The 17,862-nt window shown below is 43.9% G+C and overlaps 1 protein-coding gene across 1 annotated transcript in view; it reads right to left on the bottom strand.

Annotated features, from left to right (window-relative positions):
• Window positions 1-17,862, bottom strand: part of Dido1 (death inducer-obliterator 1) — a 47,265-nt gene that overhangs the window by 11,519 nt on the left and 17,884 nt on the right. Inside the window, 11 exon segments of the mRNA XM_037205465.1 lie at window positions 366-561; window positions 1,328-1,417; window positions 1,785-1,938; window positions 2,301-2,829; window positions 3,035-3,170; window positions 3,992-4,096; window positions 4,239-4,355; window positions 5,453-5,612; window positions 5,726-6,185; window positions 14,961-15,189; window positions 16,700-16,912. Coding sequence (XP_037061360.1) covers window positions 366-561; window positions 1,328-1,417; window positions 1,785-1,938; window positions 2,301-2,829; window positions 3,035-3,170; window positions 3,992-4,096; window positions 4,239-4,355; window positions 5,453-5,612; window positions 5,726-6,185; window positions 14,961-15,189; window positions 16,700-16,912 — 2,389 coding nt within the window.

A 17,862-nucleotide genomic window follows, 5' to 3' on the forward strand; every position in this document is an offset into this window, starting at 1 on the left:
TCTTTATAGTAATAGCAACCCTCTTTCTAAGAGTGGAAGGCACCCCTGGATCCAGGCAAGCCCTGTCTCTCCTCTCTGGGTCTGGTTCTTGATCGTGGCATTTGAACAGCTCCCTGGTCTGAGGCAGCAAACAATTTGGTTGTAAGTAGTGAGTCAATTTTCACAAGAACTGAGATAGTTTTAGAGCTATGTGCCCACATCTCTCAGAGAACAGATTCTCCTGCAATAGTTGTCCTAATCTAGCTCTTTAGAGCTCTTTAGGCCAGGTGGCAGATGTCCCTGTGACAACCTGAGAGAATTGTGTCAGTGTAGAGGACTATGTGGGGACTGGCTGTGCCTACACCTCCCAGAAACTGGGTGCTTACCTGGGCCCTCAAAGGGCAAGAGTTTGGATGGCACAGGGTCCTTAGCACTCAGTGGAATCAGGTACAGGTCCTTGACATGCCTGTTGTTATTAGCTACAACCCCAAAGCGGCCACGGCTGCTAAAATAGGAGTAGAGAGAGATGTAGGCAACTTCCTCCTCCTCTGTGGCGGGGTGGAAGCGGATCAGACAGAGCTCCTGTAAAGCAAACAGAGCACAGGGAAGCATGCACCTGGGCTGCCCTGAACAGCCCTCCTTCAGATGCAGACCCTAAGACACACTGCCTAGTAGTTCTGACGGTCAGAACTACTATACTACATCGCTTGCACTTACATCAAGTGTAAAGAACAAAGGTTCTGGTTCAACTAGTGGGCTAAAACCACCTCCACTCCCAGGACTTTCAGTGAGCCACTGTGTACAGCTGTCAGACACCAAGCAAGCGTTCACTATTCATATGATGGGGTCACAGCACACAGGACACACCAGCAGCAGGTGTCTGCGTGTCCCCACACTAGAAAGTCGGTCTATATATATGGTTTACCTCCTCTTGTGAGCCTGCTCCAAACTATGGACCACTTTCAAAATAAACCTCACATACTTCACATGCAGCTGACTTGAGGGTTTTTAGGAAGCCTAAGCCTGCATATGAAGTAACACTGTGTGCCTGAGCCAGGACACCTCCAAGTTCTTACCTTCTTTTCTCTTAGTCATGAAAGAGGGAAGCAAAGCCTGTGTATTTACTAAAATTTGAATGCATTCACACCATTATGATAAATTAGAAACAAACTCCTATCGCTACTAGTCAAGTATACCTTCACACCTTTATGTACTTATAAACATTTTCAACATCTAGTAAGTTATAGGCTGATGTTTCAAGCCTTAGCCCAATAAAATGGAAATTTAAAAAAAAAATTAAGCAAACACAATTTCCCACTGTTGCAGAGACCACACTGTGAGCAGGTACCTTGGACACCGATGACTTGAGCTTGCCAACATAATCCCAAACTGTCTTTGGAGCAATCCTTCCACCGATGTGGATGGTGTCAGGCAAATCCTACACAAGAACATGAAGTCAACATCAGAGCTGCAGTCTTCAGAAATTGACACAATTAATTCCAAAACACCAGATCACACACCAAAGCCATCACCACTTTAGAAAGACTGTCGCCAGAGTGGGAGACAACCACTTCTTCCCAAGGATATTATGTTCCAAAACTGAGGCAGGTCACATACGTGGAAATAACCCACCTAAGCAGGGAACTGGAATGCCTGACTTCTGATCCACATTTCTGCCTTTGGCCATACAATATAAAAGCAGCATGAATCTGATTTCTCCAAGACACACCAACATGCCCACATACCCAGAAGAGAAGGAGAAAGGGGAGAAGAGAGAGGCAGGTGGGGAATTTCTTGGTTCTAACCTCACTGAGATAATCCAAACACCCAGAGACAGGATATGCCTTAGTGACAAATTTTGCTACACTCTGCATATTAATAAATCCTTTCCAAATCGTGCTGAGTCGAGACAAGAAGAGGGTTGTATCTCCTTCTGGTGGGGATCGTGATTCTGAAATGCTGTAAAACCAAACCATAAAAAAAAAAAAAGTCATTTTCTTTTTGTACAATGGATACTTCAAAGTATGGCAACTTCATACTTGGGAGCAAAAGGTGGCTTCCTTTACCAAGCAACTATTTAAGTCATAATGGTTTAGACATTTGGTCAAGAAAATAAGTGGATCAGGAACAAATCGGAATGGCCATAAGTTAAAACCTTCATACTCAAGACCTGAATGATCCCAAATTAACAATTAGACTTCCAAGAAATGGAGCATTTCTAAGATACTAAAGCCAGGTTTCTGATCAATCTAATCACTACCTTTCCTTGTCAGTCTAAAGCAAAAGTTTGAGGTTTTCTCAGAACCCTCCTAAAAACACACCTCGTATTTGGTGATGGTGGTACTGACAGGTATCTTGAGTCAGGAGAGGAGGATGGCTTAGCCAGTATGGACTTAGGCACCACTGCAGGAGTCAAAGCAGGCTTTAGCATGTCCAGTTTGGTTTCTGATGTGTGGGAGTTGTCCAGGTGGGCTGCCATGGAGGCTGTGACTGTGCATGATCCACTCAGGGCGGTCCTGGGGTCTCGGCCAGACACTGTGACTGTGGTAACCACCCCACTCCCACCAGAGGCAGAGCAGGGAGAGAGGCCATCCAGTGGGGAGGGCTCAGGATGGCCATCACCTGGAGGCCCAGGGAAACATTTTCTCTCCTGGTTCAGATTAGATATACTCTCCAGGTCTGGCTCAGAGGCATTTTCAGGCAGTGTCTCTGCAATTCCTTCATCAGCAGTGTTAGAGACTGGATCAGATGGAGAGCTGTCATGCCTGGGCTTCAAGTCTTCTTTCTTAGCAGAAGCTGAAAGCTTTTGCTTTTTAGGAGCTGGTTCGTCCTCCGATGATGGAACCTGACCTGAAGAGTATGAGGTATGAGGAAGACACATTCAAGAGCACAGCTCCATCACAAGCTCATCAAAAGCAACTGAGGCACAGCTACACACACCAGACCGCCACTCTCTGAACAGCTTGAAAACTGACCGCTACATTTACAAGAGCAATTTTAAACAAAATCCAATTTTGTTTCATTTCCAAAGTTTCAGGCCTTAAATTATGCTCACCTGTACAAATTTTACAGTTTAAATCAAAGAGATGAGCCCGATGCTGACTTGTCGTGTCCTTTAGCATGCTGCTGAAGACATCGAGGAGAGGCATCGTGCTCTTTTCAGGCGCAGCTCTTACTGATTCTTGTTGTTCCTACAATTGAAATACAAGTTTAGGTCTTGCCTTTGTCGTTTTCTTGAGACAATGTCTTGAAATGTAGCAGAGGATGACCCTGAAACTCCTGAACCTCCTGCTTCCGTCTAGCATAGTTCTTCACAACATTTCTTTATGCTGCCACCTTTAATACAGTCTCTCCTGTTGTGGTGACCCTCAACTCTAAAATATTTTTTGTTACTACTTAATAACTGTAATTTTGCTACTGTTATGAATTCTAATGTAAATATCTGATATGCAGGCCATCTGATATGTGATCCTTGTGAAAGGATCACTCTACCCTCAAAGGGCTCACAACCCACAGGTTGAGAACCACTGATCTAGAAAGTGCTGGGATTACAGGTAAGTGCCAACATGCTTGACTCAAATAGCTAATTTCCTTTCCAAAATCCAATCCATTTCTAAGTTAATAGCAGAAATGGTGAAGAACCAATGGAGAGCCAAGTGTGGTGCCTGGAGGTGGAAGCAGGTAGATCTCTGAGTTCAAGGCCACCCAGGTCTACAGAACAAGTTCCAAAAAAATAAAAAAAACCCAATGGAGAAAAAGCCCACCAAGACAGGTCTATAATCCCCCAATTCCAGAGGTAAAAATTTTAGGCCATACAAAGAGAAATTGTATCAAAAACTAAAGGAGCCCAAATTATCCCAATAAATAGCAGCACTTGGAAAACACTGCACCATGCATACATATACACTTGTTTAAACGTCAGTGACTTGCTCAGTGACTTAGGGCGCCTAAAAGCAGGTAAGAGATGTTAGTCTTAGTCTCCATACAAACACTGGACACCCCAAATGCTCACTTCTGAATCTGACACTGGTGGAGAATCTTCCATGTCAGGAATAGGTTCTGGCTTAGCAGTGTTCTTCTTGCTTTCATTAAGCAACTTAGTCCTGGACTCTATCACCTACAATAAGGAGGATAGAAATGAAGGCTTCAGCTTTGGGTTCCAGGGAGAAGGAATATTCATCCATCCTACAAACAGCTTATTAATGGATTCTAGAAAAATGAAACCTCTAGGGCCTCAGACAACCATCCTCAACACTTACAGATTTTGTAGGCTTCTCTGTCCACGTGGAAAGCTCTTTAGATACAAGTTCTTCAGGCTTCATTCTGACAAGTTTTGCCAAGGAGATTTCTTCTCGAAGAACTCGATGGAAGAGCCCCTATTTAAAAGAAAAAAAAAAAAAAGCACCTTTTATTTCCTCATCCATGAACCTTTGGTGTTACCTTCTGCTATGGATCAATATGAAGAACCAAAGCAGCACAACGGAACTCAGGTGGACACTGACTATTCCTAGAACTTAGCCACCCCCCTGCAGAGTGTGCTCCCCACCTGCAGTAGGCAACAGTGAATCTGAGAGAAGACTTCAAGGCCATCTGCAGATTCTATGCCTTCTCAGGATCACAACTCATGCACACAACTTGGAATATAGGTTAAAAAGTTGGAAGCCAGGAGAGAAAGGTGGCACATACCTGGGAAGCAGAAGCACAAGACTGCTTCAAAATTAGTATTTAGAAGGCCAGACTGTACACACCTTTAATCCTAGCACTGGGATTTGAGTTTGAGTCCAGCCAGAGAGCTACATAGTGAGACCCTGTTTCCCTCCGCAAAAAAAGTTAGAAATAAAGGCAGGAATATATCACTTCTACCATGGGATTGCAGACCATGGCAATGTATGTAGCCAAGGCACTTGATTCAGGTTCTAAAACACAGAGGCTGTGTGTGTTCAGAGTCTAGAGAACACTATAAACAGCCCCAGCAGCAGAAAGCGAGGGGCACCATGCTAGGCAAGGCTGAGAACTGCAAGGGGTGGCCCATATCATGTGGCTGAGGAAGAAAGGTAAGGCAGGAAAGGTTGCCTGATCCCAAATGTGGTAGCACACACCTTTAATCCCAGCACTTCCTACGCAGAAGCAAGTGGATCTCTTAAGAGTTTGAGGCCAGCTTGGTCTACAGAGCAAGACTCAGGCCAGCTAAAGATACGGTGAGACGTCTCAAAAACAAAAACAAACAACAACAACAACAAAAAGTCCACCAGACATCCCTGAAAATTGGGATGAAAAACTTTTATCTCAGGACGGTGGGCATGTGATTTGTAGAGGGGTTATAAAATCTGTTTAACTCCAGTTCTGGCAGAGAAAATGATGACCCACAAAGACAGAAAGGATACTCCAAATGCTATATGGTATGTCACTGTAAAGCTAACAGGGCTCTATTCTGGGTCAAGAAGTCCCAAGACCTAGCTGGGGGCACACAGACCTGATTCTTAGGATCCTTAAGGTTGAACATGATGCTGCGATATTTGCTCTTATAACGATTATCAGTAACCTGGAACAAGTTAAACATCTCCTTTTCAATGTGGAGGGCAATTTTTCCTACTTCATTTTCTGTCATTATTAAGTCATCGCTGTCATTGACTCTGAATAGAATGAAAAGAGGAATTACGTAAACCGGGGGTACTTGCTTACTGAGGAAATTCAGAATACTATCATCAATGCTTTATCTGCAAGAGTGACATGTACAATGGCCCACCTTTTCCACAAAATCTCTTTCAAGGAGCGTCTTATATTTTGCCGAATTTGTGAATTGGGCTGTGATGGGGCTGGGCTCACAGGCCCAACGCGTCCTGGGGCTGGAGTGGCTGCAGGGACATTGGCAGACATTGGCTTCCTGATAACTCCCACCACAGCAGCAGAGCCAGGCAACTTTTTGGAAGTAGCTGTCACAGGTGATGGTCCTGTCTGCCTGGCAGAAGTGCCTGAAGGGGTAGCTGTGGGCCATGACCTCTTGGGAATGGTACCCTTGAAGCCTGAGGGCAGCTTCTTGATGGCTGGTTTGGCTCCTGCCACGTTAGCATAAGGGGGAAGCTTCTTTGGAACAAGATTTCTAGGTGAAGTCTGTCTGCCCATCAGGGAGCCTGGAGGAACCATCTTCTTTGGGACTGCAGCTGCTGCCATTGTTCTGTCTTCCACTCTCCTGTCTTCCTTCATGGCTAGAAAGCAGAATGCAGACAGGGTGAGATACGGGCAACACATTAAAACTCCAAGTTGACATTGTACCATGTCCACCCTGGAAACAGCCAGTCAACCTAGGCATTAATCAGATACATTTGCATGTTTTTAAGATCTTGAAACTCAGAAAGGTTTTCCACAGTATTTTATGATTGTAATTATTCTTTATTTCAGAAAGAAAAGGCTTTAGTGTATTAAACCTTTCACTTCAAACAAACCAATTATCAAAGGTCCAACTAATCACTAGCTAAGCTGTAAAACTAAAGGATGAGCTTCCCATCAAAATAGGGCAGATTTACAAGATAACTTTTATTAACAAGTCAAAGTATTATTGTATGAACTTGAATCCCCACCCCATCCCCCATTCCCCACGCCCTGACAAGTTTTCTCTGTGTAGCTTTGCAGCCCGTCCTGGAACTAGTTCTGTAGACCAGGCTGGCCTCAAACTCACAGAGAGTGTGTGCCACCACTCCCCGGCTAAAAAAATATTTTCAAGGGGAAAATCAGACAAACTCTCCTCCATGAACTCTAAGGGTCCTGGAGGTTGACACCTTCCTGTTGGCACAGGGAATACACATTACTTCATCACTTTGCAGGAGTTCACTGGAGACAGTTGATAAAAATATAGACTGGTGATGTTTTCAATATAGGGAAGATCAGCCAACTTATTTTCATACAACTCAGAAAGACTCCAGTGGCTGTCTATTCCTAAGGACTCTCAGCTCCCGGAATATTTAGCATTTCACCTGCATGTCTGCACAGTTTATGTGAAAGGAAATCAGCACAGACTTTTGCTTGAGGGAAAGCCAGGGAAGCAATGAACATCAGATGCCAAAAGTAGTGATGCCCGTTTATACAGGTATCTACCCCTAACACTGCCCTTAATTAGGTCAGCATGGTAAAACGACAACCTGGTGTTTTAAATGCTTATTATATGCTAAGTCAAAGAGCTTTGGCTTGCACCAAAGCTTTTACATGTCAGTGGGCAATCAGCTTAATAAAAAATACTGCATCAAGGGCTCACAAAGTATCTCAGCAAGTAAAGGTACTTGCTGCCAAGCCTTAGTTCAGTCCCCAGAACCCAAATAGTGGAAGGAATAGACACCCCTCCCCCACCAACACATATACTTTCCCCAAGTCCTGAGTTAGGTAAGTGGATCAGTGTCACAAGCCTGGGTCATAGAACTGCATGATGCTTGTCCAACACGTTGACCAGCAGCCCAAGTGGTCAAACAAGGTAAGGAAATGTTTGTGAACATATGGCTCAGGAGTGGCATCTTTCCATGCAAGGAACAAATACCTTTGAGATGGCTCATCTAGATAGGCAATCAACACTGTCTGTGCTGGCAAAACCCACACGTACAGGGGCAGTTCCAGCCATCGCTGAAGCATGATTTCAAGACCATAGATGATTACTTTCCACCTTCTGCTCCCAATAACCATTTCCAATATACCAGGAAGCGTAGAGAGCTCAGAGAAGAGCAGAGATCCCATATACGAAGAAAGCTCACTTCAACAAGCTCCTCCAGGTGTCAAGGCGCCCCACCAAGTCCTGCCAGAACTGGCTGCCAATGTACCACAGCCATATGGCTATTTACAAAGAGGCACTGAAAACCTAGAAGATGCAAGTCTTGTATTTCATCTGAAACCCTTCCAACTTCACCCCAGTGGGCCTTTGCTTCAAGTGGTCTGTGTGCTCAGAAGCATGCCAAACCCTAGCCTCAAAGCACTTAGGGGCTTTGCAGAGTTGTCACATCTATCCAACACTGCACCTCTTGACACTAAATGAGGACAGAAAATATCGAGGCAGATTTGTACAATAGAAATTAGGAGTATACTCTGAACAATGAAATATACTTTTTTTTTTTTTTTTGAGACAGGGTTTCTCAGTGTAGTTTTGGTACCTGTCATGGATTTCGCCCCGTAGACCAAGCTGGCCTCGAACTCAGAGATCCGCCTGGCTCTGCCTCCCGTGTGCTGGGATTAAAGGCATGTGCTACTACCACCTGGCTCGGAATGTAATTTTTTTTTCTTTTAACTGTCAAGGACCTATTTTTTACAATACAGTGTGTAAGATAATTATTAGAAAAGAGCACATTCTGAGCCAAGGAGTACAGCCATGCTTCCCATAGATCAACATCCAAGGACTCTGCAGTGGTAGTCTTATTTCTAATTCAGAGCTCCAGGGGTATTCAACAATTCACCTGTATGTCTGGTTGCTGGGTTATGCAGAAGAAAAAAATAGTAGGTGCAGACTCCTTTGAGGAAGGGCCAACGAAGGAATGAGCACTCGCACAGTAAAGACCAAGTGCTCCGTGAGATGCTGACACTGGACAGGGGTATAATAAGTGTGTATTCGATTGCCAGTCCTTTAGGACAACTGCAAGAGTGAAGTGGTAACAAAAGCGAGATCTAAAACCAGCTGTCTTCCCCTCTATAAAATCAACACATTGCCAGAACCTCAACAAAGCCCCTCCACGTAGCAGTAATATGGCCTGAAACATCTCAGTGATATTTTTGTTCCTGGTTACAAATGTGGACTCCAAAGCCATGATTTCCACAACAGACCCAGTCTCTCTTTTGGTCTGACTGCATTCTGGTTATTCTTAACACTCCCAGGACACACCTGATGACCTGAGAGCAGACATATCTGAATACCATCCATCACTAAATGTAGCTCTCTAACCATCACTCTACAGTCTTGCAGCTCCAGTGGCTTTTGCCCATTGAAGGCTAAATCATCAGGACACTTTAGTAACACTTCCAACAGTGTGTAAGAGGTCATGTTATGTAATTATAAACCGGAAGATACATCTCACAAATAATGGATGTCACTAGCCATTTGCCTACCAGCACCTTGACACACCAAGCTCTCTATCCTGGAGGGGGTCAAATGCACTGCCATTGCTCAAGATACTGGCATGCTCCTCTAGCCCTTATAAGTAGGAAAAGCAGTGATGTTGACTTAAGAGCAGTAACTGCTGCAATGCCAACGAGGATTCACTTTCATTTTGAATAGAATAAATGAATTTTTAAATCCTTATTCCATTCCCTTCCCCAACCCCTGGGTTCAAAACCAGTGCCTTGTATGTACTAGGCAAATATTCTATCATCCAGCCACTTCAGCCTCAGAACTCACTTTTAGCTGCACACTGTATAAAAATTAAATAGCTGTAACCAAGGGGAGACCTATCTTATAAACAGCACTTTCCACTGTGTGCTTTCTCTGCTTGCTAACAAGAGCCATACCTGGTGCCACTAGGCAAAGGGCAATACTGGGTTCCCATCCACATGCCCACCCCGCTAGCTGAGCCATTCTGCTGGTATCCTCCTCTGCCCTCTTGTGGGGGTAAGAAGGTATTGACCAACACTGAGTAGAAGGTGTTTCCAGTGCTGTTGACCACTATTCTAGGTGAACTGCTGCCAAGACCACTTCTTGTTTGTAATGGAAACTAAGCTGCTTCACGTTTGATGGAGTCTAGACGTAGACTGCTCTGCACGGATCAACAGCTAAACTACTCTCGTCACACCATGGGTTCACTAGAAAGGATAAAGCACTTCTGGCCACCAGATGGCAGCAATGACCCACAATGGAGGGAAGGAGAAAGAATTGGAGGCACAAACTCTATTCATGTGCTCACCAAGCAGAACCCTAAAACCGCATGGAGTCGAAGCCTAACGGGAAGCAGGGTCCACACACAAGAAAGGGGTCCAAATCTACAGAGTGCCAACCACCCCACTTTGCCTGTTGACTGCCCTTACAGGGGGCTGCCATAGCTTGTCCCCAAGCAGGTATTTCATCTCCAGCACTCTCAAGGGAACTGCTTTGAGTGGCCATAACCAGCACCAGGTTTAATTCTGCTCCTCAGCTGTGGACCACATAACAGTTTCCCATTGTTTCACTGCACCTCTTCCCAGTGAAGCGGCAGTAGCAAGTGACAATGTTTGGGGGTTACTCTCTATCCCTAAACATGTATCTTCAAAGAAACACCCCTTTATCAAGGCCTCATACACATGCCTGTAATCTCACGATTCAGGAGCCTGAGGCAGGACTCTAAGGGAGGGGTAGCCAGAGCTATCATATTGAGACCATTTAAAAAACAAGCTTTTTTTTTTTTTTTTTTAAGCAGGTACTGATTTACTTTTATATAAAAAAATGAGACCTGGACAAAAGCAGCACAGGCCGTATCAGAGATGCTCCTCAGATGCCCACTGTGACTACAATGACCCTGTAGAAGTCCACATCCAACTGCTATGTTCTAGGGACGAAAACCAAAATTTTCTTACTGATGTCCAGTATTTGACTTCCATCTTAATGTAGAAACCAACTCTAAGAAACTTGCAAATTATCTTAACCATTTCACATAGTATCTTGAAATTTTTAACTTAAATCATGTTGGGTTGGTAATGTTAATTTCATACATTATGTTAGTGGCTGGAATGCAGTTGAAGGCCATGGGGTGTGTTCTGTCTGCCCAGCTATGTGGGAGCTGAGCTGCCGCTTCTCAGATTTCTCCAAACACAGGCACTGATGACTTCAGTAAAGTTCATTTTTAACCATTATTTCTTTGTACCTAAATTGTTTACTGAAACTAACAAGACAGGAACATGTTAAAACAATCCATGTGCCTTCCTTGGACCCACTAGACCTAAAGGGTCCAAAGCTAGAGGCACAGTGGAGAACCAGGCGAAGAGAATGCAACCAGTTACCTTAGGTTCTTGCTGAGCTCTTCCAGGTTTGCGGCAAATCAATGTTGCTCAGTAGGAAAGAATCTGATCTTCTACATTTACTAACTTTTGGACACTAAGCATGTTAACTATGTGCATGTTGGTGTGTAGCAAAAGCATTTTAACACTTTATGCAAATATACTAATGAGGAATCGTGGTAGGCATCTTCAGAGGTGACCTTTGTACTCTTGACATCAGCAATGCAATCAAAGGATTTTTCTTGGAGTGTTAACCCTTGGATCCACAGCTCCTTAAGTTTACAGGAAGGTAATTCAGAGAGGTGAAGGACACACAGGGACAGCTGTAGGACAGACTGTAGTATTCTTAGGGGCTCATTTGGCAGGTTCAAGTTTGTGCTATGATCCAATTTTTAACAGGCTTTTTTTTTTTTTTTTAAAGATTTGTAAAACTCAAAATGATTTAAAGTACCAAAAGAATTTAACTGACAACCTAGTAAGTTTCAGCTCTATGTATATTAGAAAATAGCTGCCAAGTTTAACCCCCTAGCACCAATTTTGTTTGGGAGAGGCTTGGTTTAAATGTGCAAAGCTGCTCCCCTATCCCCATTTTATTGCCACTAACTCTGGAGACAAATAAACGGCTCATACAGCTGATAAAACACAGGCCCACCCTTAGCTTTAGGTTTCTAGTATCTTCCACATACTACAGAGGATTGGTTCCTTCATGATCCCATGAAATGCGCTTCTGGAGCCCACACCTTGAGATAACCTGGTTAAAACCTATGTTCTCCCTGTTCCATCTACTACCCAACCTGGTCGCCAGTGCAGGACACATCCATCAACAAGGAAAATGTTTCCACATGGGTAGGATGGAGTCAATCCCCAGGACTTGGGTTTACAGGCTTTGGGTGTTTTCTATTAAATCCCCACAGCCAGATGCAGTGTTGTCAATACCTGTTCAAACACCTAGTGTTTTAAGTCACTTGATGAGCCATTTAGTGAGTCCAAAATACTACTGTGCATACAAGTATAAATACAAAATTGTTTCAAAACTAATAATCCAGGAATATTTTAGTCAAGTGTTCAGCCCCCTTCCCTCCCCTGACAATAGGAGGTGTCAGTGGAAATAAAGAAACACAGAAGGAAACAAAAAAGGATAACAGCAACATTAGGATCTTTGGGAACTTTAAAAATGACAATTGTTTCTATAATTTAAGGAAATTGTACAGATATTCTAGAAAAAAATTATCAGAGGAACAACTGTTCGTGAAATCGAATCACCTGCATGTAGAGGAATGGCTTCCTGTGCAGGGCAGCGTGCTGCCTGCCTGTATCCACTCAAGAGGGCAGCAGCAGGTCACAGCTCTGCCATGCAGTCTTCTCACAGTGTACATGGTGAACATCCATTCAGAAGATTGTAGGAAGTGTTCCCAGCACTGGTTTCACTTTGAACCCTACCCCCGACCCCCTCATTTGTGTTCTGCACACAGGCAGTGGGAGACAGGGCCAGAGTCCTTGGGCCACAGTTGCACAGTACCTTCCCACTGTGCAGGGGAAGAGGGGTCAAAGGGGACAGGCCCTGTTTGGACAGCAAGAGGCAGAGAGGGGACACTGTTCCTCATTGATGACACCACTCTCTTCTCAATGTTTGGAAGATAACATTTATGGGATAAAGGGAAAAAACAGAAGCAACTGGTTGAGAAACATGTCCTGATGCATGCTGTATTTTGAATGCCGGTCAATTTTGAGATGCTGGTATGTTGGGGAGATTAATCAGTTAACTTGTCCACATTCCTGCTCCTGGAGCCCATCAGCTCCACTAAAGAGCCAATGTGTAAGACAAGGTGGGACAGGTCAAAGAAAAAGAACCTCTGAGCATAGAAACCGGTCACCAGCCAGGCAACAGCTGCACACACCTTTAGTCCCAGCACTTAAGAGGCAAGTAGATCTCTGAGTTCGAGGCCAGCCTGGTCTACAGAGTGAGTCCCAGGACAGCCAAGGCTACACAGAGAAACCCTGTCTCAAAACAAAACAAAAATAAAAATAAACTAGTCACCTTGTTGACCCCTAGAAAGCCTTCCATCTCTCCCAACCTCGTGGAAGGGAGACAGAAGACAGTACTCAGACTTCAGGCCCACTATCCTCCATCTTCCTCACCAATATCCTCTCTCCAGGGCACAGGACTGTCTGTCTATGATGCCACATAGGCAATATACTTACCAGGGTCTGAAACTGAAACTAGTAACTGCTTCTAAAGTGAGAGAGACCCTGAGTCAGAAGTTCAAGAGCAGCTTTTCCATTCTGGACACACAAATAAAGATGAATCGAGTTATAATCACTCTTCAGCCCCCAAGTTTCTATCCTTTATTGTCAGATCTACAGACACTTAAAGCACTTGAGCCCTACACTTGGTGGGCCTTTCCCTATTCTCAGAGGTGGTACTTGGCTCTAAGAATACTCATCAGTTCATAATGCTGCTGTTGTAGAGCTGCTGTGGTGGAAAGAATACCTGAGACGAGACGTGTCATCTGCAAACAAAACTCACTACTCATAATGCAGTGGAGTAGGCTCATTTACTCCTTTCCTTGGGTCTTTTACATTCCTTTCCCTCCCACTTGCCCTAAAGTCAGGTTCTCACTCTGCAATCCCAGCTAGCCTAGAACTCACAATCCTCATCTCAATTTCTCTTAGAACTCTAGTTCTAACTCTCTGTTAGAACTCTAGGTCTAAAACACCATGCATAATAGCATTCTCATTTTGTGAACCTACCTGCAAGAGGTCTCTCCCTTAGTTATCTTGCTGAAAGGCTAATAAGAAATGTACCATGTTTATACTCACGGCATTCAGGGCTCTCTAACCTGATGCTTTAGAAAGGGTACAAAATGCACTAGCGGGGGTGGGCCACAGAGTAGTGCTTACCTAGTTAGGCTTGACCCCCAGCACCACATGCCTATAATCCCAGCACCCAGAAGTGAAGGTAGGAAGATCAGAAGTTGAAGATCATGAGCTAGAAATGCAGCTCAGTTGGTAGGTTGCTTGACTATATGCCCTGAGTTTATACCCCAGAACATAAATCAGGTACGTGCCTGTAAATCTCAACACTCTTTACAGGTGGAGGCAGCAGGAGGATCACAAGTTCAAGGTCATCCTCAGTTTCAAAGCAAATTTAAGGCTAGCCTGGGTTATAAGAGCCTCTATCTGGGGCTAAGGATGGGCAAAGATGGACAAAACACTATCAAGAAAACAACCAAAAATTCACTTGAAACCATTGTACAAAGGGTGTACCTTGAGAAGTAGGGGGCTATGAGACAAGAATGGCTCCATATTTTTGTGATCTAATCTGGGGTTTCAAAAATTTACTCAAACTACTGCCATTTCAATTATTTGAAATCTGGATCAGACTAATAATCTAAACATCTAAAAGTAATCTGGACGCCACTAACCACAACTCTCCCCTTGATGAGAACACTGCCCTACTGTAAAGGTCAACATGATTACTCACCATGGGGTCTGAGCTGCAACAAAAGATGACCTTCAAAATGTGAACTTGTTTATTATGTAGGTATGTAGTATGTGAAATAGACACAAGCAAATTATCTACCTGTCCTTTCTTAGCTCCTGAAAAATCGATTTTGCTATAGAAGAGCAGTGATGACTTCATGTGCAGAAATAGGTAATGTGGAAAAATTCCTCATGGTTTATGCATGGCTGTTCTGTGAGGAACTGGTGCTTGCACAGTACTGAGCCTGGAGTCTGAACAGTGATGTAGTCCCATCTTGAGAGCAGTGCAAATACTTACCAAAGCCTGAAACTGAAATAAGAAATTGCCTCCAATGTGAGACTCTCAGTATCGAGGCCTACTCAGCTCTTGAGGAAACACCCTCAGAAGCTCCACAGGCTAGTCAGGAACACTGGGGTCCACAGGCATCTTGGTATTTGTTTCAGTTTGGCGGTGAGCTGCTGGCTACCAGCAGCACCAGAATACCAGGACTCCAGTCCTAGATAGCCCCAGCAGCCATCCAGATGATGGGAGGGGCCTGGGAAGCCAGCCTTTGGGTGATACGTACATTTACTCAATAGGGTAGGTGAGAGTGCAGTGGGTTTCTCAGACTTCTCAGGCTTCTCTGGCTTCACAGCATTGTAGTTGTGGTCACTTGCCCAGGATGGTGTGGTGCTTTCACAGGTTATCTCCTTCCCTGAAGTTTCACTCCTAGGAGCCACCATCACTTTCTTCACTGGGTTTTCTTTTTTCTCTGAAGCTAGTCTCTTGTGCACAGAAGAGATTTTAATCCCCGCCTGGATAATCAGTGAAATCCCAATTATTAAGGTCTGAAATGATACCTTTGCTTCAAAGACCCATTAGAGGTATGATACTGCCTTTATTTTGATATCTGAAGACCCTTCACACAAGCTGAGCAGAATCTTGTGATTCCATATGGTTACGTCTACACATCCAATAACCCTTAGCATTCCCATGTAATATCTGTGTAATGTAAGGTTCCTGACCCAGATCTGTCCCGTAACCTAGTTGAGGCATGAACCCCTCAGCAAGACAATGAAACAAGCTAAAAACAAAATGAAAAGGGCCTGCATATGGGCATCAGGACCTGTAGAGAACAAATGATATCTGCATTTCCTGTGGAAAATCTGCCCACTGGGAAACTGTGGCCAGACCCCAATGCTCTGTACCATTACCCTCACACTGCATAGAGTAATACTTTTCTGGGAGTAAGATCCAAGATGACAGGCTTTGGAGGAAAAAAAAGTTATCTAGCCAGGCTTGATGGCACAGGTCTGTAATCCTAGCTGAGTGGGAGGATAAAGGAAGAAAACCAAGTTCAAGACCTGACTGGGTAGGCTACAGAACTTCCTTTAAAATAAAGAAAACACTCTCGGCTGAGAGAGCCACGGTTAAGAGCACTGCTCTCCCGAGTTCAACCCAGCAACCACATGTCTCACGACCATCTGTAATGAATTGACGCAACAGAACATATAATAAAAAAAAAAACCTTTAAAAAAAAAAAAAAAAAAAAAAAAAAAAGAAAACACTCTCCCCAAGACATATGTAGAAATCTAAGACTGCCAGGTGGTGGTGGCACATGCCTTTAATCCCAGGACTTGGGGAGGACGAGGCAGGCAGGTATCTGTGAGTTTGAGGCCAGCCTGGTCTACAGAGCAAGTTCCAGGACGGCCAGGGCTGTTACACAGAGAAACCCTGTCTTGAAAAACCAAAAGACAGAAATCATAAGACTGTTTGCATGCTAGGCATTCTACCACTGTGTTAGCCTATACAAGACACAGAGCCTTGCCCAGAACCCATGTCCTTCTTTAAGTGCCAAGTGGACTTTGCACAAGGCTCTGTGTGGTACACATTCTGAGGTCTTGGTTCTTCATATATATATATTAAAAAAAAAAAAAAAAAAAAGGAAGAAAAAAAGCCACATAGGCCAGGTGGTGGTGGTGCTTGCCTTTAATCCCAGCACTCAGGAGGCAGAAGCGGGAGGATCTCTGAGTTTGAGACCAGCCTGGTCTACAGAACTAGTTCCAGGACAGCCAAAGCTATATAGTGAGACCCTGGGGGGGGGGGGTTGAGAAAGGGGGAAAAAAAACCACATGCTTGCTTGTTTTACTGTATTCTAATCCCTCAGCAAATGAGGAAGAGATAAGGAAATTGTGATCTAGATTTTACTGCTAACTGTTGTTCCTGCACTTCTCATGCAAACAGAAACAAATCTATAAAGAGCACTTTCAAACACTTCTTGTTTCAATTTTTCAACTGTCCTGAAGGTGACTTTGGTCAGCTTACCTGAACACTGCATTTTGGAAGATTGAACTTTTCTGGCTTCATCTTGACCTTTTCCTTGGGTTTTGGTTTTTGTTCTTTACCTGAACTTAGAAATCTCATGGTAGCTGCAGCGTGTTTGAGAATGCAATCATTACTGCAGTACACTGAATCAGGCTGTGCTACATTGGAACACCCAGGGCCAATGCACTTAGCAGCACCAGGAGCCTCTACGACCTGCAGAATGAAACAGGTGACTTCAGACAATGTACGTACTGACACCAGTAGTGAGTGCTGTGACAGCACTACTGACGGCATTGATGGTTACTTGATTGTGACACTAGCAATATTTTTTGTTTGTTTGTTTGTGTGGTTTTTGAGAGGGTGTCTCACTATTAAATTATGGCTGGCCTGAAATTTGCTATGCAGCCCTGGCTGGCCTTGAACTCAGAGATCTACCTGCTTATGCCTCCCCAGTGCTAGGACTAAAAGTGTCTATCACTATGGCTGACTCTAACAGTATTTTTGATAGGAATAAATATCTATTCTTTTTATTCGTTAGCTGTGCATGATGGCACAATCTTTAATACAATTAATTCCAGCATTTGGGAAAGGAAGGTTGAAGATTCCCAAGTCCTAGGCCAGCCTAGGCTACATAGTAAGACCCTGTCTTTGTTTATGTGAACTATACAAAACCCATTTCCCCCTTAACTATCCCAGCAAGCCCTATATACATGAGCGCTTCAGATCAACATGCCCTCTACAGAAACATGTGCAGGTCCCAAACGATATCAAGAGTCAGCAGGGTTGGAAATATGGCTTGGAATGCTTTTACAGAAGACCATGTCAGGGAACTCATCACTGCCTACAAGTTTAGACTTCTGACCTCTGAGGGTACCTGCACTGTATACATTACCTTCCTAGACATACACATTAAAAATAAAACATTATGAAAAAAGTAAAAATGTTTATTTAAAGAGGTATAAATGATGTTAAAAATTTTTACTCTGTGTGTGTGTGTGTGTGTGTGTGTGTGTATAGGTACACACATGTGTACAGTTGGGGTCAGGACAACTTTCAGGAGTCAGTTCCTTCCTTTTATCATGTGATAACTCAGGTCATCAGTTTAATGGCAGGTGCCATTACTCAATGAGCCATCTCAGAGGCTCAGGTGAAAATTCCTTTAT

The sequence above is a fragment of the Peromyscus leucopus genome, chromosome 4 (assembly GCF_004664715.2).
Source record: "Peromyscus leucopus breed LL Stock chromosome 4, UCI_PerLeu_2.1, whole genome shotgun sequence".
Taxonomy (NCBI): domain Eukaryota; kingdom Metazoa; phylum Chordata; class Mammalia; order Rodentia; family Cricetidae; genus Peromyscus; species Peromyscus leucopus.